We start from the raw sequence: 23,767 nt of genomic DNA, 5'->3' as shown, positions 1-23,767 counted from the left end.
AGGTCATAGGCACGGTGATGGGAATTCCAAGGCTTCCTTTATACATACGCTGAAGGATGACTCCTCCAAGAGCTGAGAGAAGGTGAGAAATCATTGGGGGAAAAGCGAGAGGAATAGCAATAAACAAGGCAAATACAGAGTGGACTTCACCTCAGTGATTCAATAAAAATACAGCCACATTTTTTTTTAAGTGAGGCATAATATGTGGCAAAGAGTTACAAAAATACTGGGAGCTAAAAAAATAGAAAGACAAGAATGCTTAAGTAACCAATTTTTCAATATAGACTACATTTCTGGCACTATCTCCCAGCCAAAAAAAAAAAAAAAAAAAATTCTGATCAATGTATCTGTTTATTCTTTGTTTAAACAATAATGAAAATTAGAATTATCTAAATTTAACCCCCTTGAAATTCAATTAGGAATGAAAAGTTTAATTAATCTTATACAAATGCTCACTGAGTGACAATAAACTTGTGGGAATAAAAGCTTAATTACACAAAAATTATGAACACTCACCTTTTTTAGATAAAGGAATAAATAAATAAATAGAAAAAGAATTAAGTAGTTTACTTGTTGAGTAAAAGTAAAAGCAGCTTACTTGTTGAGTAAAAGAACTAGAATTTGAGGAAAATTGTATAGTTTTCTTTTTATAACAATTTTACATGTCAATGTCTTATATTTCAAGTGGGCTCAAGTGTTACAGTCTAAATGTATGATCAATGCCTCAAAAGGAAACAGTAAAGGTTATAGCCAGCTGAACTCTAATTTATAACCCTATACAATATGTGGGAAGGCTCACTGCATCAGTCAGGGCCCAATCAGGAAACAAAAACCATACAATCATTGTAATAAGTAAAGCTAATATGGTGAATATTAACTAGTAAAACGGTAGTTAACTAAAAGAGTTAAACAAGGTTTACGTCAGTAGTACAGAAGTAGAATCTGTACAACACAACTCTTACCCATAGATCTTAAGGACAGTGAATGAGGCAGATACAAGTTTCAAAGAGCCCCTTACCATGACCAACACCAAGCCTAAGCGTCTGCATCTCGGTACAGGTTGTGCGCCCATAGGAACTCTACTGGGAACACAGAGATGGCGAGAGTGTGGAGACCCCAGAGGGTGTGGGACACACACAGTCCGCTGGCCACCTAGAGGGCAGAGGGTCCATCAGATGCTGCAGGCTACATCAACCGCGAGATGAGCACCATCAGGTTCCCCACATACTAATCCGTTAAGGCCTGGTAGAAATCAGCACTTCAGAAAACGAAACAAAGCCCCTTCCTCCTGCTCTGCCTTTGCTGTGTCCTACCAGGCCTTTGAATTGCAGAACCTAACAGCGAGTCACTCGCAAAAGAGGGACATCTCTCAGGCCCACCTCTGATAAGACAAGAAATTGCAAAGAAGAATGCAGGGGAAGAGAGGCAATACAACGAATGACTGGCAAGCTGGTACTTGCACCATCTTTAGTTACGGAAACTGACGCAGTCAAATCTGTGTAAGGTCACAGGTCTATGCTTACCATCACAAATGATAACTTCTTGGTTCCTATTTTTAAATTTGGTTACTCACTGTATCATTCTGACTATTCAGCAGAAAGTACACTGATGGCATAATTTACTAGCTTAACATTTTATTGAGGTATATATAAAGTACATGAACTTTAAATGTACAAATTAATAAATTTTTACAAGTATATACACACATATAAAACTACAAGTCTATTATCTATACAGTCTATACAATCCATGGAATTCTCCAGGCCAGAATACTGAAGTGCATCACTTTCCCTTCTCCAGGGGATCTTCCCAACCCAGGAATCAAACAACGGTCTCCTGCATTGCAGGCAGATTCTTTATCAACTGAGCTATCAGGGAAGCCCAGAGATAAAGTACATAAACTTTAAATGTACAAACTGATGAATTTTTACAAGTATATACACTCATACAACTACAAGTCTATTATCACACTCAAGACAAGTCTATTACCAGCACCCTGGAAAACTCATTCTGGCTGCCCTCAAGAAATAATCATTTATATTTTAAAAGTTCCCTTAAAAATCTTTACTCTCTTTCTTATTACGTGTTTAGTACAACTAATAGGAAGTACAAAAAAAAAATAATGTAGCTTTTTGTAATGGAGACTAAACATGCAAGAAGTTACTTTGAAATCTACTTAATGTTATCATTCCATCTTTCTAAAGTAGTCAGAGCACTGTAGGATAATTACTGCATTACTCTTGTTTCTGTGCAAATTGATAATTTATCAATTTCTTTCTCATTTTTTCCAGGGGAAAAGGGAATGACATATAAAGAATACATATAGCCTCAAATAATCCTCTGCCATTTTTCACAGAGACAGAGATGGAATTCAAGGTTTTCTAAACTTTTCTACAAATACAAGAAGTGAAAGTCACTCATTCACTGTCCAATTCTTTGCAACCACATGGACTGTAGCCTGTCAGGCTCACTGGTGCATGGAATTCTATAGGCAAGAATACTGCAGTGGCTAGCCTGTTCCCTTCTCCAGGGGATTTTCCCAACCCCGGGATCAAACCCAGGTCTGTCCCATTGCAGGCAGATTCTTTATCATCTGAGTCACCGGGGGAGCCCAATAATACTGGAGTGGGTAGCCTATCCCTTCTCCAGAGGATCTTCCCGACCCAGGAATCAAATCAGGGTCTCCTGTGTGATAGGTGGATTCTTTACCAGCTGAGCTACGAGTGAAGGAAGCTGTCTCTCTAACGTACAAAAATTCTACATGCATGCAAAACAAACTACTAAAAGAGCAACAACAACCACCACCTAGCAATAATGCAGATTATTAAAGAAGTGCTTTAAATGCATGCAAAAACAGAATTTTAAATACATAGTAGACTGTTTCTTCAAAAGTCATAGCATTTAACATTTAGCAAATGTGGAGTATACTTTTATTATATCATTTTTTAGCAAACAGTGAAGGGAAAGTAACACATTAAGTAGAGAAGGCAGGGTCTTAAAAAATATTTTAAGACAATATTTAGATTTTAGAACTGTTCAACTTTTCAGCTGAATAAATTTAACCAATTAATTGCTCAGTAATCCAATAGACTCAAAAAATTTGATATTATTGGCTTTTCTTATCACTCTGGATGTCTAGATTTCTAAAACCCCATTTTAATATTTTGCATTATCATATAAAATTTAAAAATTGATTGTTACATTGAAATTTGACACATTTAACGACACAGTTTATTTTTTTTCCAGCTAGCTTTCCATCACAAGTCAAAAGTCTTTGAACTTATGATTAAGCTTCATGGCCTGAAAGTGGTGAGTGTTTTTCCAGAAGGTTTCAGATTTTTTTAATGGCTGCCTTTCCTGGATTTGATTCAAAATTTTCCAATGGGAAGCAAACAACTTTGATTCCACGTTTTTAACATATTATTTTATTTTATTGCTCTTCCCTTAGAGCACTTACAATCAACATATTTTTAAACATTTTATATTTGGCTATATTTTGTTGTTTCTTTGTTTTCTGTTATAATGGACTTTCAAAGATTAAGCGAATTTGCAGATTTTCCAAACAAACACATCTGTGCAGGACAGTGTGATATTAGAAAGTTCCTGAAATTAACTAATACAATGTAAATGCTTTCTGCATTACCCATTTGCTACAACAGAAAGTGAGGGAAATTGCCTATGGGTTTGCTTCAGGGAGAAAACTACTGCTTCGAAATGAAATACAAAGTTTACTGCATAGACCCTATTTTATTCTTAATCATGTTCAATTTGGGAGTATCCTCTTTCATTTATATACAAGGAAATGATGTCAGGAGATGATCTATTATTTTCAAAGGCAAAGGTTATCACACAGAAAACAAACAACTTTTTCTAGTTTATCCATTCACTCCAAATTGTTTTACTGAATTAACACTCTTTACAGTGTCATTAAATGTCACCTTTAAAGTGCTTAACAAAATAACACCGTGTTTAAAGTTTAGCTGCCTTTAGCCTAATGCTGTCTGCACTGCTCCTATTTCCTTCATCCTTGCTTGGCAAGGACATTTGGTCACACATACTCCCACACACATAGCTCAGTATTCACTCTGATCTCCAGGGCTCTTCTTTCCATCCCCCGTCTATTTTGTATTATTATTCCAGGTTTCTTCCTCTTCCTTCCTTCCTCCCCACCCACTCAACCCAACTACCCACTGAAATCCTGAGTTCAATTCCTCAGCAGTTTCCCCAAATTAGCACGTTGCTCCATTTCCTTGCAGAAATACTTTTGCATGCCTCCTTCCTCCTTCCAGACCACTAGCTCACCTTACCTCTACAATCATTCTTCAACCCCGGCTTATTCCAAGAGATTTAGACAGCTCCTTGCTCCTCCATTTTCCTTTCCATAACAAAACATTTCTTCGGAAAGTGCAGCCAAGAATTCTCACAAGCAAACTTAGTGAACCAGTACAATATGAAGGTTTTATACCAGATGAGAAATTGTGCAAAGCTGCGGTCACACTCAAGTGCATTATGGCTAGTGCCTTAGCTGATTGCATTTTCATTTGTAACACGGCAATACAGCCAAGAACTTGAATCAAGCTTACATGACAGCACGTTACCTAGGATTCCACGCTGTTACAAAGCTCTTCTGAATGACCCTAGATAATTGGGATGTGAAGTGATGCAATAGCCAGGACTTTCTAAAGAGTTTAACAAAAATATAATAGATACAAGAAGTGTGATATATGTACCTCTAGTAATTTCACATTTTTTCAACAATGACTTCAGATTGTTTCCGTTTAAAATGCAAAATAAATTTTCATTGTTAATCTTTAGATACTGTAAATAAATTAAGTTATTCATTTAGTTGTTCATTCAATAAATATTTACTGAATACCAACTACGTGGCAAACACAGTTTAACGTAAGTTCAGTAGCAATAAAGCCTTGGTTTGGAACTTACCATGAGCCATACGATGAAACCAGTAGTAACCAAAGTCAACTCCCAAGAAAGTTAAATACCAAGTCCATGGAGAATCCCAAGGCAAACTAATGAGTCTGTAGTTCTCCCAGATATAAACATAACTAGTCAGCTCAATGCTCCTGTAAAACAACCTGGAAAGATAAAATCTATCAGTAATGATTATACTATATTTTAGAGGTTAACTTATGCTAAAACACTTTAGATTATATACAAAAGTGACTTTGTTCCCATGTAAAAATAAAATCCTTTCCCTCTTCTTCTTGGTTTCTTACTGTTCTATCATGCTTTTGAAGAGGCTCAGTTCCCTTGGTATCCAAGTGATTCATACCATGTTTCCTTTTGTTTCACAGGCATCATGGATGCCAACTATTTCTCTATTTCATGGAACTTAGCAGGACATTCTTTTTATGTGTCTCTTAAAAATACTTTTCACAAAACCCACATAACATAAATATGACAAAACTATGACTATTTGCTGTGATTGTCATTTCTAAATCTTAATAAAGAACACAAGAAGGGTGCTTTTTAAAGGAAATGTAAAAAGTAAAAAATTATAAGCAGCATGTTTTTAAAGAGGACTGCAAAATGCCCACTAATTTAACATGTCTTAATCCAAAAAGTTTAAGTTGCTTCTGCCTAACTCCGTCCTCTCTTCCTCTCTAATCTTTCCTTCCTCTTTCACACACACATACACACATACACACACACTTAAAGCTTTTTTGATACTTTTATTAGCATCTCAAACTGGATCCTCACAGCATTCCAATATTTCTTGTAATAACAAACTATAGATCAATACTTTCCCTAGAAGTAAACAAATGTTTCTAAAACCCATATAAAGTATCTCTTACCACCTATTCTACCAAGCTTCTGCAAATTCTATTTCAAGAACTTTCAAAAACATACATAGTATACTTCAATTTTATAAAGCGGAGTATTTTTCCTTTTAAGTTTTCTATGAGCAAACTTAAGATCAGACTCTAGCTAATCATTCCTTTTATCACTTTGACAGATAAGACTGAACTGACTTTTTCACTTATATTTATCATTCATATATAAAATGAATGATACTATCTAATAAAGATTTATTTACAAACCATGAACTGAGGAAGTTCTTAAATATACTAATTTTAAATAAAAGTCAAAGAAGCAGATCTTTAGTTTTCTCTTTATATTCATTCTTTTACCAATATTTCCCTTTACACAGTGAGCCTCTATGAATTAGCATGTTACTGGGTTTGCTGGAAATCCAGGTATTTACTTTTAATCTACTTTTGACTTCAATTATGATATGATTTTAATTGTGATTTATCGGTAAAACTGTGGTTTTTTTTTTTTAAATAGCCCCATATTTTGAATTCTTCAAATTATTATTTAATCAGTAACACAAAATACTAGGCCTCTTCCCAATGGCACTAATACAAATAACCAATAGAAATGACAAACGCCTATACTTTCAAAAAGGATTATGCATCATCAGCTTTTAAAGCTCAATTTTCAATTTAAGATTATTCTCAGTTTATAAATTGGTGGTCACACAGGGAGAGTAAGAAGAGACTAAAGAATGAGACAGAACACTAGATTGGGATGTGGCAGTTTTTATAAACAAAGGAACTCAGAGCTGGTTTGTCCAGTGGCTACAGGACACAAATCTCCATACTCTCCTTCCAGAATCTTAAGAGTTTCCAGAAAGGTCCTCACTGGGTTCATTCATTTATTCGGTTGAGATGGCCTCAACAACACCTTACTCTCCCAAGGATTCATCCTTGAAACAGCTGCTAATAGCATGGGATTGTGGGTGGAACTTACATTCCACAGACAGGGGAGAGTGTAGCAGAGAGGGGGAAGGGTAAGAAAGGTTCAGCTTATTGGTCAACTGGCATCACATCCTCTCCATGACCTCCTCCAACAATTATATGATTGGAAAGAGCCATTTTGTCCTTACGTGTGAGTCCTTGACCCAAGTGGGATGCCTACCCAGCACTCCTGTCACAACTCAGTCCAAGCCCTGGACACTCCAGAACCCCCTGACAGGTGGCCTTCAACCTGCTTTCAGGACCTGCTTGAGTCTCTTTCCTGGTCCAGACCTCCAGAGGGCCCACCTGTGGGTGTGGAAAAGTCTTCAAGATGACAAGGTAGATAAAAGTGGCTTTTTTGGACATGTAAGACAGAGATGGGATGAGTAATCTGGGTATCCACACATAGGTATGCGAAGTCCCTCATGGGACAGGACAGACAACGGGCCAGGGGCTCTCAGCCTGTTCTGGGACTCTGAGGAATTCAAGAACTTGAAATTTGAAATGTGTCTTCTAGTTTGCCATTCAGGTTATTGATCAGGGTGAAATGTTAGTCGCTCATTGTGTCTAACTCCTTGTGACTCCTTGTGACTGTAGCCCTCCAGGCTCCTCTGTCCATGAAATTCTGCAGGCAAGAATACTGGAGTGGGCCACCATTCCATTCTCCAGGGGATCTTCCCAATCCAGGGATTGAACCCATGGTCTCCTCCATTGCAGGCAGACTCTTTACCATCTGAACAATGATCGTGGTAGCGGGGTGGGTAGAACAAATTTTATTGTAAAGTGAGTTAGCTTGGTTGGTAACTCATATCTAGACTATGACTTCTGAACAGTGTCATTCATTACTGACATTCGGACAAGATAATTCTCAGTTGTAGGGGTCTGGCTTGTGAAAACAATTACCCAAATTAACGAAACTTAACATGGCTCCTTAGGACTCAGTGGTAGAGGACTGGCCAAATAAAATTCAAGTTCTAGGTTAAAAAAATGGTGAATAATATGAATTTTAAATGGTCTAACTTAAGTTTTCTCAGAGATTCTAAAGTTTGACACTGTTGCCTTTGGGGCCAGATAATTCTTTGTTGTGGGGGTCGGTCCTGTGCATTATAGGAGGGTTAGCACCATCCCCAGCCTCTACTGACTGCATACCAGCAGCGCAGTCCTCCACTTCGGTTGTGACAACAAACTGTCCAACTGTCTCCTGGGACAAAAGCGTCCCAGCTGATAACCCTAAATACAAAAAGACTGATCCAGAAAGAAAAAAATTAAGACTCAGAAAATGCAACGGAAAGTTGAAATGATCTGCAGTCTTTTGACATTTGTTTTAGTACATAGTGTCAAAGCAGGTCAACTCATGAATTCGTTCAATCTTTCAATGAATTTGCATCAAGAATCTACTGGGTGTCAGGCACAGCACAAAAAAAGGGAAGACACATCAGTGAAGAGGGCAAATACAGCCACCTGCCTCATCAGTGTCCCACCAGTTCAGTATCTCTTTTCAAAGTTGCTGTCTTTCTTGTCAAGTTTTCCAGTGACAGTTGAAATAGGCTTTCAGATACCAAGATTTCAATAAAAGGAATGGGGGATCCCTGGAAAACTTCCATTTGTAAAACAAAAAGAACCTGCCTGCAATTGAAATGTTTCTTTATTTCCTGTACAGGTGCCAGGTCTGGAGCAGGCACTCAATTTATTATTCTGTCAACTTACTTATTAGGGTTGACACAAATCGAGCTGAAATATGCCTGACATACTACAGTCAAGACTTTTTCTATTTTTTTTTTTCACACCTTAGCACAAAGCTAAACTTTTTCAAGGTAAAGAGGAAGAGAGGAGAAGCTGTGGGAATTAAATCCCCAGCTCTCTATCAGCAAGATGGATATGATCCTCTTCCATCATAAATGGGGAAAAAACAGCCATGGAGTGCCCACAACTAGAAACAATTCAGCAAGGGATACAGCTGGGAAATGATTATCAAGCCCTGCAAAGCTCTTGATTGCAGGAAATAGCACCTACATTTTCAAAAATATTCCCACCAGACCCAGAATTGTAAAGCTAAACCTTTTCCTCTTTCTCTTCCCAATTCCGCCATTCTCCCCCTGCTTATGACTTTGCACTCTGGAATTCAAACAATTCTAAGCCCTATTCTGAGGGAAGAGACATATGCAATTTGCGTATGCAGTGAGCTTACTTTATTATACAGAGATGGAAATGAGGTAGCGAAGGGGCTTTGGATAACCAAATGCTAGATCCCTTTTTCATGAAGTTTGAGTGCAAGAGCAAGAACTGAACAGGATCTAAATAGAAGGAGGCATTAGACCGCTCATCAACAGCTTGTACACCTAGAGGCTCCCCTCCCATTGTCCTGTATTTTTTATAAATTCTTCCCAAATAGCTTTTTCTCTTAGGCCTGAGGCATATCTGTTGGCAAATGAAAGATTGCCCATTTTTAATGTGTTTTATTTAACATTTGCTGTTCACAGTAGAAATCTGTCCAGACTGGTGGTTGCCAAGGGGTAGGGGGTTGGGGGAGAGATGGAGTGGAAGGTTGGGGTTAGCAGACAGAAGCTTTTATATTGTTGCTGTTCAGTCACTAAGTGGTGTCCAACTCTGCAAACACATGGACTCTGGCTCACTAGGTTCCTCTGTCCATGAGATTTCCCAGGCAAAAACACTGGAGTGTGTTGACACTTCCTTCTTCAGGGAATCTTCCTGGACCAGGGATCAAATCTATGTCTCTTGCATTGGCAGGCAGATTCTTTACCACTGAGCCACCAGGGAAGCCCAAGCTTTTATATAAAGAATGGATGACAACAAGGTCCTACTATATAGCACAGAGAACTATATTCAATATCCCATGATAAACTATAATGGAAGAGAATATTTAAAAAATAATTATATATATAATTGGATATACATAATTATATAGATATATTACTGAATCGCCTTGCTGTGCAACAATAATTAACGTATTATAAATCAACTGTACCTCAATAAAAAACTCTATCCTGTCAAAGTTTAGTGACTATAAAATCTGGTAAGATATCAAAATACTATTCCAGTACTGACGCTGAATTTTTAAAAATACAATTTATTATGTTGAGATTTTCCAATAAGCAGTAAGTGAGAATAAATATCATTTGGGGATTGAGTATTACAAAGCTAATTTGTTATCAAAATGATCTCAGTTTGAATATTCCCATCATCAAAGGTGGAAAAAGGTAACACTAGAGAGATTGTTTACCTTCTCACTATCTAAATTTGGACATGAGAGCATTAGGCAGAACGGATCCTAAAATTACCTAGCTCTCAAATACTCGCATGCTCTAATCATTAATCAAGCAACTGAAATTTGATGTAATGCTCTCATTGCAAACTGAAAAAATTTCAAAGCAACTTTCAGATTCAGTAGAATTATGTACCCAGTGTTCACAGACATCTGCCAACTTGTACTATTTCATAACTATCATTAGGGCAATGTGTACTGTTTAATTTGGCCACATTATACAAAATTGAAAACAAAATAAATCAGGCATCTTTATTTCTAACAATCTCATCATAAACCAGAAAATAAGCCAATATTTAAGTGAGATCACAAAATACCCTTACAAGTTTCAGGAAGTTATGAAATAATAATAAATACATATTTGAAATATATATGTATATATATTGATTTTTTTCCAAGAAATTAAATTATTTATTTCAAAATTTCTTATACCTGGCCCAGGAACTTGTACTGTCTGTAAAGCTACTGCCACTTTTGCTCCATCTAGTGGAATACTGATTTTTGCTCAGTAATAACAAAATACATAACACAAGCTTTACCTTCTGCAGGCAGACAACATTTGTACTGCTATTTTCTACTGTGACATGACATTTACAAATCAATCATTTAACATAATTTCTTTTTAAAACAACCACAAAACCAGAGACTTCCGTAAACACAATGCAGTGGATTTGAAAGAACTAAATGTGCTACATTTTTTACTTTGCAAGAAGTAAATTACTTCAAGTAATTCAATAACTCTATTGAATAAGAACACAAACACAGACTTAATAATCACAAGGAAGCTTCACTCATTCAGGAAGGACAGTGTAAGAGCAATCTCTGAAGTTACACCATTAAGAAAAACAAAGTCTATTGATAGGTTTCTAAGGTAAAAGTTAAGAGGACATGAGGCATTCTCTCTACCAAAAATAACTAACATACCAGCAGGTTTTAAAAATGTATTTTGTTTGTGTGGGATGTTCTTTTCATAATTTTCTCAGTTAATATGACCATATTAATATTCATAATAAAATACCATTATTAATATTACATAAATGAATGTATCTCTTATTTAGGACAACAAATAAATGTTTACTAAATTTCATCACCCCAAATTTCTGATGTTGCCAAAAACAGTATCAACTCTGCTACTAAAGTCTAGTATAAAAACGCAGTACACAATTTTCCTTTATTCTCTAGTCCTACCTCAAGGAGTCAAAAGAATCTCAAAGAAGTTTAATTCCCTTTTAAGTTTTGCTTTTTATTTATTATTATTTTTTTTGATGAAACTTTCTTGGCAGGAGTGGAAAATGCCATGGCAGCCATGGCCAATGAAACTGTAGATACATTTGGCGCCATATTGCAGACCTAGTTCTATTGTAAAAATTGGCAGTGACTCGTATGTGTTAAAAGTGGAGTGTCCCAACTTATTTGAAAATTTACCTACTTAAATTATACCTCCAACTATTGCAATTTGATTTATAATCTGCTGTTTCAACAGAATAAATGAACCCATTAAAAACAAACATACTGTAGATATTTATATCAGGAATAAAATTTCTCTGGGGAGGATGCAATTTATGGAAGCAGGGACATTGAAAGGAAGTAACAAATTGAAGTCCCAGTTTTCTAATGAAGGATTGGAAATTGAGTTCTGCTTCAACAAGCAAGCAAAATAAAAAAAAGATGTGATTATTTTTCACTCGTTAGCATTTTAGTCAGTAGCAGGATATTTCACAAGCTTTAGCTACATTTTAAAAATTGATTTAGTCAATATTTCAGTTTATTTTGTATAGTCATATATGCAATTAACCAATAGAAAGGCATATTATCTGCAGATGACACACTGCATTTAACTACGATAAATACACATGCTTGTCTATAACTTCAGAACTAGATTCTTAGTAAAGTCTGCCTACAGGATTCTAGAAGAGGAAAACAGATGCAAGCCTGCCCAGAATCTGGTTCTTAGGACAGATGGACATTTATTACACATTGTGGTCTGTCTGACAGGCTTGTAAACAAGATACAATGTTGTCTCTGTTGAATAATTTTCCTTACATAAAGATTTGAAAGATACACAGAGATCTTTTCCATCAATATGGTAAGTATGCTACTGATCTTTAAGCTACTTTGACTTTTATGTTATAATGAAACTGAGATCCTCAAATAAACATTGTTTTTCCTCAAAGTCTGCACACAGCATTTCCATTACATGAATGGCAAAGTGGAAAAATATGTTCAGGGTTTCACTTTGATTTCCCCAACTATTTTTGTCAGAGGCCACATGCCTATTTGGAATTACTATCCAAACTATAATTCCTCACAAAGGGATTAACAAATAGTATATTACCATTTTTCTTCAATTATGCATTTTAAGGACATGGCAAGCCCCTGTTGCTGGTGTAGAAAATGAAATTAGTCCCTCGGAGAGGGTATGATCAATGTCGTGATAATCTAACCTTCAGCTGTTAACGATTTGCACAAGGATTCCCCTTGATGCTGTGGTTTCAACTGAAATATTGTTCTAAGAATTTCAGTCAAATCCCCCTTCTCATCTTGTGCTGAAAGAGGATTGCGAAGAGTGGATCCTAAGGATCAGCTTTCCTTCTCTGCTTATGTCTGGGAATTTTTGTGATAGCTCAAAATAAATGAAAACATTGGGAAAATTCATTTCCAGAAAATTTGCTTTGCTGAGATCTTACATACAAAAGCCTGTGAAAGATAAAATTATTTGTAAAATGTACAAAGTTATCCACATTTCATAATTTAAAACTGTGAACAAAAAAGAAGGTGCTGTTCTCATTCAAAATACAACTATAAAAAATAGGCTCCAAATTCAAGTTCACAACCTTTCCCCTTTCTTTCAAAGGGCACCAGCGTTCACAGCTTATGTTAGCTTACGGAGTGTTATGAGCAGTGGGATGTGAAGAAAAAGAACTGCAGGCTTATCCCTGAAGGACTAGTTTGTTTTATTTTCTCTTTCTCTCTCCCCACTTCCCTTATATTTGGGGGTTTCTTTTTTAGCATAAATATTACTCCTTGGGTATCTTGTTAGAATTCTGCACCTTTTCTTTTAATCACAGTGTTGAAGAGAAAGAGAGTACTGAGGATACAGTTTACATTTCTAGTTGTTACAACATAATAAGAAAACAATCTAATCTCACTTGTGACCAAAGTCCAACTTAAAACAGTAAAAGAAATACTGAAGCATTCATCCGACTTGATGTCTCCCTGAGTTTTTATAAATTCATTCCAGCTCAACAAAATATGTGATTCATAATTGCTCCTGCAGGGTACTTCTCAGTTATCAGGTTATTTTGACAATTCATCAATTGTTCCATTGCCATAAAACTATACACTCAAGCTTCTCAGAATAAACTATTACAACTGGGTATTTTTCAATAGTCAAATATACTTGTCCCTTGAGTATGCTGAATATATTTTTTGTTCACTTCTGTTTAAGTGAGGCATGAAATAAAGGAAATTATGTATAACTGTAAATTCCTAATTAGAGTATTCTGGAAATTAAAAATAATTTGAGATATTACTCTCTGATTCTGACAGCAGTATGCAACCATATGAGTAGCTTTTCAGAGAATCAGTATTCTGATTATCATTACCATTATTTTATAACTATTAACCTATCTTTTTCATGGTAACATTTATGAAATAAATTTTACCTTTAGGTTTACTTTCTATCCAAATAATTTTATTCAATTATAGGAAATGATTTTACCTTTTCTCAGCTATCTTTAAGTTCTTATTTTATTTTTAAAAAATTCACCTTGGTTTCCCACTGGGCGGTTCATGCAAACATTCCAAAGCAGTGAGCACTGGTCAGAAGTGAAGCTTTTAAAACAGTAAAAGAAGCAATGGGTGGGAAGCAGGAATGAGAACATTCACCAGTAATACAAGGCATAGACTTCTAAGGGAATCTTCCCTCATCCTCTCCTCTTGGGAAAACTCTCATCACTGAAGAGCCCTCCATTCACTGGTACCTCCTCTAAACACATTACAATTTATTTTTTCTAAAAAGTAGTACAGCATTCATTATTCTGGGGTCCCCAGGTGGTGCAGTGGTAAAGAATCTGCCTGCCAATGCAGGAGATGCAGGAGACAAGGGTTCAATCCCTGGGCCAGGAAGATCCCCTGGAAAAGGAAATGGCAACCCCAGGATTCTTGCTGGGAGAATTCCATGAACAGAGAAGACTGGTGTTTACAGTTCATGGGGTCTCAAAGAGTCAGACACAACTGAGTGAGCACGCTAGTGCCGGAGACGCAAGAGACTTGGGTTCAATCCCTGGGCTGGGAAGATCCCCTGGAGGATAAGGAAATGCCAACCCACTCCAGTATGCATTGTTCAGTCCCTTCATCCTCAGACTTCACCATCAACATAACACTATAAGAATGTGAGATTTAAAGTAAATTCTGCCATATCTCTACAAAGGACCCAATTTCATTCCTATACCTAGAGTCTACCATACAGAGTGAAGTAAGTCAGAAAGAGAAAAACAAATATCATATATTAACACACGAATGGAATCTAGAAAAATGGTACCGATAAACCTAGTTCCAGGGCACACTCATAGTGACAAAGGCATAGAGAATGGACATGTAGACATGGGAGGAAAGGGAGGGTGGGATGAACTGGGAGATGAAGCCCGACATATACACGGTAGCATCTGTAAAACAGATAGCCAGTGGGAGCCTGCCGCATAGCACAAGGAGCTCAGCGTTGTGCTCCGTGACGACCTAGAGTGGTGGGATGGGGGTGAGGGAGGCTCAAGAGCGAGGAGCTATCTGTATACATATAGCTGATTCACTTCACTGTACAGCAGAAATTAACGTAGCATTGTAAACCATACTCCATCAAAATACACACACGCAATTATTTTGTACATCATGATACGCATAGGAGTTCAACCTATGAAGAAAGAACACCTCTTTTTCTCAAGTTACATGCAACCTATCAGGAAGGGCTGGGGGGCAAACAGGTGAGCTTAATACCATGTGACAATTCTATTATGGTGTAGGCACAATACTCCACAGTGATTTCAGCCCATAGTGAAGTGATGCCTAAAGTAGGGTTGGAAAACAGACAAGACTTGCTGAAGGGTATGACTCTTCATGAGAAGTCTGTATTTAGACTGAAGAAATGAATGGGAGCTGGCCACTTGGATGACCACTGGAGACATCTGGGTGACGGCAAACAAGAAGCAAATGGCTATTGCAAAGGAAGAAGAAGAATCAAGGGACAAGAAGGCAGGCTGGATAGACAAAGGCCTCCACAGATGAGGGAAGAAATTATCCTCAGGCCATAAGGAACCTATGAGTGAGTTTCCACCAGATCCACGTTATGGAAATATTTGGCTGCAAATGAAATAGGACTGCTGCCGCTGCTGCTAAGTCACTTCAGTCGTGTCCGACTCTGTGCGACCCCACAGACAGCAGCCCACCAGGCTCCGCTGTCCCTGGGATTCTCCAGGCAAGAACACTGGAGTGGAAAATAGGACTAGAGACAGAGATAGCACTTAGGAGACCACTGTAGTAATCTAGAGCTTTGTGTGACATTGATTAGGGAGATTGCTGCTGCAGGTGAATTTGCCTGAGGCAACATTAATTTCCCAGTAGAAAACTAGGACAAAACTCAGGCCTAGGACTAGGCTAAAACAAGTGAAGCAATTGCCTTGGGCACAAAATTTCAGGAGGCACCAATAAATTCAGTAATCACAATAAATAATACTTTTCCAGTATTTCCAGTAACAGATGTAAAACATCCATGATGAACAAAATATCAGACATTTAAACAATGACAGTGACAGTAACTGAGTTCTTTGGGGATGCGTGTAAAAATAGACCAATTCCCCATACAATGGGTTTCTTCTTCATCTTACCTGGAGAATTTAAGTTTATTCACTCACTGAACTCACCAGCTAACTCACCTCGGAAGCTGAGACACAATGCCGGCTGACATAGATGTTAAGGCATCATCCAAACCGCCTGGTGGCTTCCCTTTGCGAATCCAGCCAACAACCAGCTCAAGCAGCATCAAGGAAATGAAAAATGGAGTTGCCTGGAAAGGAAATTGCAGAAGAGAGATGCTATTGTGCTTGGTATGAAATTCTTCCAAGTTTTCTGAGGAGTCATTCCCGAAGTGGGAAGCCCAGAATGACAGTTCATAGCAGGAAAGGTATGAACCTATCCTCAGTGATCATTTCCTCCCGACAGGCAAAGAAATCTGTTTATTTCAGACACATACTAACAAGGTGCTCCAATTCTATCATTCTATTTGGACACGAAATACAACCATGGAGGCTTCCCTGGCGGCTCAGTGGTGGAGAATCCGCCTGCCAACGTGGGAGACACAGGTTCAATCCCTGGTCCAGGAAGTTTCCACATGCTGCACAGCAACTAAGCCTGTGTGCCTCAACTATTGAGCCTGTGTTCAGGAGCCTGGGAGCCGCAACTACTGAAGCCCACCTGCCCTATAATCTGTTCAGTTCAGTTCGGTCGCTCAGTCGTGTCCGACTCTTTGTGACCCCATGAATCACAGCACCCCAGGCCTCCCTGTCCATCACCAACTCCCGGAGTTTACTCAAACTCATGTCCATCGAGTCGGTGATGCCATCCAGCCATCTCATCCTCTGTCGTCCCCTTCTCCTCCTGCCCCCAATCCCTCCCAGCATCAGGGTCTTTTCCAATGAGTCAACTCTTCACACGACGTGGCCTATAACCTGTACTCCCCAGCAAAAGAAGTCACTACAATGAAAAGCCTTCACACCACAATTAGAGAGTAGCCCCTACTTGCAACGAGAGAAAAGCCTGTGCAACAATGAAAACCCAGCACAACCAAAATAAATAAATATATTTTAAAAAGAAAGAAATATAACCATAGATGTAACCAGAATGATTCTGCCAAGAAAATTTAAAAAATTAGGCAGGACATGTTTCAAGGTCTAAGAAATACATTTTAAAATAAGTGCAATAATCAGAAATCTATCAATACACTACAAAGGTAAGGTCCACTTTCAATCACTTTCCTTAAAGATGTGCATGATTTTATTTTTTCATATTAGAATGACAGGAATCACAAAATTGAAATTGTAGGAATACACACTACTATATATAAAATATATAGCTAATAAGGACCTACTATAAAGCCTATGGAGAATTCTTTTCAGTATTGTGTAAGACCTACATGAGAAAAGAATCTTTAAAAGAATGGATATATGTATGTATAACTGACATACTTTGTGGTACAGCAGAAACTAATCAACACTGTAAATCAATTATACTCTAATAAAATTTTGAAAAAAATTGAAACTGTAAGAACAAAAAATTTTGCTTCTGAATATTTCAGAGAATGAGATTTTAAACATTTTAGACATCATTCAAGTTTTACTCATTCAGTTTTTTCTTATAGAAAAAAATTTATCATCTATAATTGATGACAAATATCGGGCTAGTTTTGGTGTCATAATATAAAATAATAATGATTTATAAAGATGTGAGTACCACATTCTTTCCTTTAAAAATCAGAAAGGAGTAATATCAAATCCTGAAAAAATTCTGGGATTCTGTCATTTGAAAGTTGATCATGAGTACTGAAATTTTCTAAACCCGAAGCCTAAGAACATATTTTCTGATGTCATTTTCTTTTCTATTTCTGGTCTGAACTAATAAGTGTTTTAGGAACAACTCTGACAGGGTGGGGAACTTCAGTATTCAAGTTCTAATTCTGGATATTTCCACTTCCAATCATAGCCAGTAACCAGAAGTGAAAAGTGCCTCTGAACACTTAAGAGTTTCAAAGAAAACTTGTTTTACAAGTTCAAACTTAGGAAATCAGGGTTGAACTCTCAGCTGTGTGTCCATTCTGCAGAACCACCCTGCTTAAAACAACAACAATAAAACAAAACAGGAAATCATTTCCTGGGAGGTGATAGACAAGTTTTCCTTTAGAAACAAAATTATTACAAAGTTTACTGATACCACATAACCATTGGATACTGAGCTTCTAACAGCTAAACTTGTAATGCCACTGTGTCCAGGAAAACTTTAAAGTTTGATCACATTCTGGAGTGACCTTTCAGGGAAGAGAAATTTAACAGGAAGAGAAGGTTAGGGATATTGTACAGAAATTCAAGTGGAAATTCTACTTTTCCCTTTTTGGGGGGAAACTATTTTTATTAGAATTATTTGAAGAATGGACATGAATGAAACCCCACACTGTGTTCCAGTTACTTCTTATTAAGAGAAAAGCAAGAGCAGCCTCTTCCCAGAGAGCCTCACCTTCCGTACATAATCAGGCACCTCTTCCAGGGTTTGGAATGACGTTTCACTGGGCTTCATCACATAAAACATCACGCGAATCCGCTGGGAAACCGAAACATCCTGTTGGGCTTCTGGGTTCTTCATCTCTGCCCTTGTCTGACTCCCAGCTGGAGAGTATTTGTGCTGCAGCGGTTGAAGCCAGAGGCTGAACACAGAACGAGCTGTGCCGCACGGACCGAGAGACGGGCGAGGAACCGAGCCCCGCAGAGCAGAGCCAACAGCAGACTCTGTGTGCAGGACGAGACAGGAAAACACAAGGATCAATCAGGCGCGAGGTCAGAGGCCAGAGGCCACTGACCCGACGCCACGCACGTTCCGGAGGGGAAGAGGAGGAAGGGCTCCTGCCCAGGTCACAGATCAACAATGGAGTTTAGCTGCAGGTGGAGTTGTTTATCACTAAAAAAAGAGAGAAGCAAACGAACAAAACACCCAGGTGATAGAGGAGAAGGAACAAAGTGATGGCAAGTGAAAGTTCACTCTGAAAAAGTAGGTGGAAATTCAAGATGCAAATCACAGGAGGAAAATACATGTTTTTCTCTCCCTTTGGAAATTCACATTGGGCTCAGGTTTGTAGTCTCCTGACAGTGTCACATTTTCTGAAAGACAAGGTGGTCTGATCTCAGGTAATGACTAACCTCAAAAGCCAATAAGCACCAACTATATCTTACTGGTGATTGCCTATGTGTTCCTGCATCTGTATCATGTTCACATCTGAATGTTTGAAAACCAATTTAAGGGCATGTATTCTTCTTAGTGCTAATGGGGATTTGGATTGAAGCAGCAGTTAAGGTGTTGCTGAGAGACATTCTCTCTGTTTCCCAGGAGGAGCATGATTTGTTTGTGCCTCCTATGTAGGCTAAAAGGCACTTAACTGATTGCATCACCGATGAGTAAATAGACCTTTCTGAATCAGTCCTTCACTTATCATAGCTATGGTCATCCTTTGACTCCGACCTCATCTTTCAAAAGTGTTTATGTAGATATAATTAGGTTATTAACACATGACTGTCCTCAGAGAAATAAACAGACACTATAGATAAGCAATAAATAAATTGCTACCCAGAGACACTATTAACATTTTTATATATGTATAATTAGTTCCACTATCATATGACATGCTTATTACTAAAAATCAATGTACTATGCAGGTATGTACAATAAAAAACCATGGGGCTAATGAGAAAAATGGGATTAGAATGCAATACTCAAAAACTCCTTAATGGTCAACAAGGAGAAAAAAATCAGAACCTAATAAAAATGGTAGCATGCTTTTATACATGTATGTATTGACTTAAAATATACAACATGAAAGCTGCAAGTTAAATTTTATTTGGGGCAAAATGAGGACAATAGCCAGGGACACAGCATTTCAGATAGCTCTAAGAAATTTATCCAAAGAGGTAGGGGGAAAGGTCAGTATATATGATTTTGATGAGAGCACCTACATGCAATCACACATATATTTTTTGCAGAAAGTTTCTGCTACTTTTGAGAAGCTCACTGCTAGTCACAAGGAGCAGATGTAATCAAGGAGTTTAGTGTTTTTCTAGTATGACGAGATACAAGAATTGGGCTTCTAAAAATATCTATCTGAAGACCTGTTCTGCCAGTTTTCCCAGAACACAGAGTGCCTCATTTCTGCTCTCCACCATGAATTCCTTCCAAGTGCTGTTGAAAATCACCAGCTGCAGCAGCACATGATTTAATCCTTACAGAGGAAGATGGCAAGTGCCAGTTGTAGCTGGCACATGTTATATGGTGAAGAAATGCATAAAACTACAATAAATATGGTATCTCATCTTGAAAAAGACCTGACCTGACCATTGTTTGTGGAAGCTAGTCTTGGAAGACTTGTCCATTGTCCTACGGAGTATGAAGGAGGCTTATCTGAAACCATATGACAAGTTGTAAAGCCAGAGATCTGGATACAGTGGCTCACAACACTGAGTCAGACTTGTGGACAGTGGCAGATGTTTAAGGCACATGCATGTGTGTGCATTTTGTGTCTCCCTAAGCTTTTCTGTTCTTCTACGTATTCTTGCCACCTCTTTTTAATCTCTTCTGCCTCTGTTAGGTCCTTACGATTTCTGTCCTTTACCATGCCCATATTTGCATGAAACGTTCCCCTGATATCTGTGGCAAGAATACACATTAGAACTATACCAAAAAGATCTTACTGACCTGGACAACCATGATGGTGTAGTCACCCACCTAGAACCAGACATCCTGGAGTGGAGTGTGAAGTCAAGTAATGTTTCTTAACGTTTCTTATGAAGCATTACTACAAACAAAACTAGTGGAGGTGACAGAATTCCAGCTGAGCTATTTAAAATTCTAAAAGATGATGCTGTGAAAGTGCTGCACTCAATATGTCAGCAGATTTGGAAAACTCAGCAGTAGCCACAGGACTAGAAAAGATCAATTTTCAGTCCAATCCCAAAGAAGGGCAACGCCAAAGAATGTTCAAACTACCAGATCATTGTGCTCATTTCACATGCCTGCAAGGTAATGCTCAAAATTCTCCAAGTCAGGCTTCAAAACTACATGAACCAAGAACTTCCAGATGTTCAAGCTGGATTTATAAAAAGCAGAGGAACCAGAGATCAAATTGCCAGCATCCACTGGAATATAGAAAAAGCAAGAGAATTCCAGAAAAACATCTACTTCTACTTCATTGACTACGCTAAAAGCCTTTGACTGTGTGGATCACAACAAACTGTGGAATATTCTTAAAGAGATGGGAGTACCAAACTACCTTACCTGTCTCCTGAGAAACCTGTAGGCAGGTCAAGAAGCAATAGTTACAACATTACATGGAACAACAGACTGATTCAAAGTTGGGAAAGAAGTATGTCAAAAGCTGTATTTTGTCACCCTGTTTATTTAACTTATATGCAGAGAATATAATGTAAAATATCATGCTGGATGAATCACAAGCTTGAATCAAGCTGGGAAAAACATCAATAACCTCAGATATGCAGATAATACCCTTCTAATGGCAGACAGTGAAGAGGAACTAAAGAGCCCCTTGATTAGGGTGAAAGAGGAGAGTGAAAAAGCTGTCTTAAAACTCAACATTCATTCCAACTCAGAATCAACAAAATGACTCTGGTAGTAATAGAAGCCTCTTCGACAAAGGTTACAATGGTTTAGAGCTGTTTTTAAGAAATGTCTTCTATAAACTTGGTGCCAAGTATCCTTAATCAAGCTTGGGTCTAAATGCAATGATGTTGTCCTGTTTTGGCGAATACAGCGTATGCTTGCTATCACCGCAAATACTTTAAGACAGCAACTTACAAACACTGAAGTCAGGCGATTAGAGAAAAATGTTAAAGAGGTATTGGAAGATTTTGCTGAAGACAGTGAGAAGAAGGTAAAATTGCTTACTGGCAAACGAGTTCAACTGGCCGAAGACCTCAAAAAAGTTAGAGAAATTCAAGAAAAACCTGATGCATTTATTGAAGCTCTTCATCAGGAGAAATAAATTATAATAAAATCCTACTCATCATATAATCACCTCTGCATACATCTGAAGAAAGAAGACTCGAAAGTCTTTTGTCTTGCCTTTTGTTCTTCTGCTATTCTGCCTTTCTAAACATAAAATAAAGTCATGGAATAAAAAAAAAAAAAAAAACTCAACATTCAAAAACCTAAGATCATGGCATCCAGTCCCATCACTTCGTGGCAAACAGGTAGGGAAAAAGTTGGAAACAGTGACAGATTTTATTTTCTTAGGCCCCAAAATCACTGTGGGCCATGACTATAGTCATGAAATGAAAGGACACTTGCTCTTTGGAAGGAAAGCTATGACAAATGTAGACAGCATATTAAAAAGCAAAGACATCACTTTGATGACAAAGGTCCATATAGTCAAAGCTATGATTTTTTTTCAGTACTCATGTATGGATGTGATATTCAGACCATAAAAAAGACCAGTGCCGAAGAACTGATACTTTTGAATGATGTTGCTGGAGAAAACTCTTGCGAGTCCCTTGGACAGCAAGGAGATCAATCCAGTCAATCCTAAAGGAACCAGCCCTAAATATTCATCAGAAGGCACTGGAAGGACTGATGCCGAAGCTGAAACTCCAATACTTCGGCACATGATGCAAAGAGCCAACTCATTGGAAAAGACCCTGATGTTGGGAAACATTGAGGCCAGGAGGAGAAGGAGATGATAGAAGATGAAATCTCTGGATGGCATCACCAATTCAAAGGATATGAGTTTGAGCCAATTCCAGGAGATACTGAAGGACAGGGAAGTCTGGCGTGCTCCAGTCCATGGGGTCACAGAGTCAGACACAATTTAGCAATTCAACAACAACAACAACAAGCCTTTTGGTTCAGTTAGGTACTACCTTTAACATTCACCTGGAACTCTCCCTGACAAAATCACATACACACACATAGAAGGCATGTTCAAATTATTCCATAATATATTAATCCTTTTGGAAGAAATTCACTTTCAAAATATTGCAGAACTGACTGTACTTTCAGGGGAGTTCCCATTACAAATGAATACATACACAGATATATATTTAATAAAAGTGATCATATTAGACACAATGCTTTATTACCTGCTTTAAAAATGTTTTGAAATTACAAATGTTATGCATCATGGGAAAAATCCAAACATTTAGGTATATAAAGTGAAAAGACTTTCAAAAATAAATGAATAAAGTCAAAAGTAGGTGCAGCCCTTCCCCTCAAAACATTCATATACATGCCTCCCTTCTACTTCAGAATAACAACTTATCCTGCTGGGCATTTTGTCATACCTATTTTTCCCTACAAAGGTTAATTATTATCACCATTATTATCATTTAACATTTAAACATACACTTTTTTTAAAAAAACTGATCATGCTAAACAAAGGTATAGGTAAAGTATTTTTAAATTAAAAAAATGATACAGTAACTATCCTTCTTGGAGTCAGCAACTTATCAGGAACATTCTTCCACTCAGTATATGTTGATATAGCTTTTTTTCTTTTTAACTAGCTGCACAGTTATATGAGTATTCCAAGCAGGCAATCAAAATAATTTAAAGCATTTAAAGTAGAGGATTTTAATGCAAAGAATTAATTACAGAGATAATGAAAAAAGTAAAAAAAAAAAAAAAAAAAAGCCAAATGGGAATAAAGAGAATCTAAAGATTAATATCAATAGGAAACCACTCCTCCAAGCCCTTCTCCAGGGGATCTTCCCACCCCAGGGATTAAACCCAGGTTTCCCACATTGCGGGTAGATTCTTTACTGACTGAACCACCAGGGAAGCCCAGGAAACCACCAGCACCCTTAAACTATAGGCACAAAAAGAGGAGGTCAGGTGAATAGAGCTTGGGCACTGTGGTCACTCAAGGAAAAAGCACCAGGATGGGCCTGTCAGGCAAGAGCAGAGAGGGAAC

At 37.7% G+C, this 23,767-nt stretch overlaps 1 protein-coding gene across 14 annotated transcripts in view; it reads right to left on the bottom strand.

Moving 5' to 3' along the window:
* AGMO (alkylglycerol monooxygenase) overlaps positions 1-18,617 on the bottom strand; it is a 365,218-nt gene extending 346,601 nt beyond the window's left edge. For 6 of the 14 annotated variants that reach the window (XR_011488770.1, XM_070470724.1, XM_070470739.1 and 3 more), the window contains exons 1-3: positions 18,319-18,614; positions 15,969-16,099; positions 4,942-5,093 (exon numbers count right to left, since the gene is read on the bottom strand). Coding sequence is in view for 13 of the 14 variants with exons in the window: in XM_070470724.1 (XP_070326825.1) it covers positions 4,942-5,093; positions 15,969-16,099; positions 18,319-18,444 (409 nt within the window). In the remaining variant the exon portion in view is untranslated. Of the gene's footprint in view, positions 1-4,941; positions 5,094-15,968; positions 16,100-18,318 lie in introns of all 14 variants that reach the window. The other 8 variants (XM_070470703.1, XM_070470690.1, XM_070470686.1 and 5 more) reach the window with 4 other exon arrangements.
* Between the last annotated feature and the right edge of the window lie 5,150 nt (positions 18,618-23,767).

The sequence above is a fragment of the Odocoileus virginianus genome, chromosome 1, assembly GCF_023699985.2.
Source record: "Odocoileus virginianus isolate 20LAN1187 ecotype Illinois chromosome 1, Ovbor_1.2, whole genome shotgun sequence".
NCBI lineage: Eukaryota > Metazoa > Chordata > Mammalia > Artiodactyla > Cervidae > Odocoileus > Odocoileus virginianus.
This window is presented reverse-complemented; position numbering and strand designations above follow the sequence as displayed.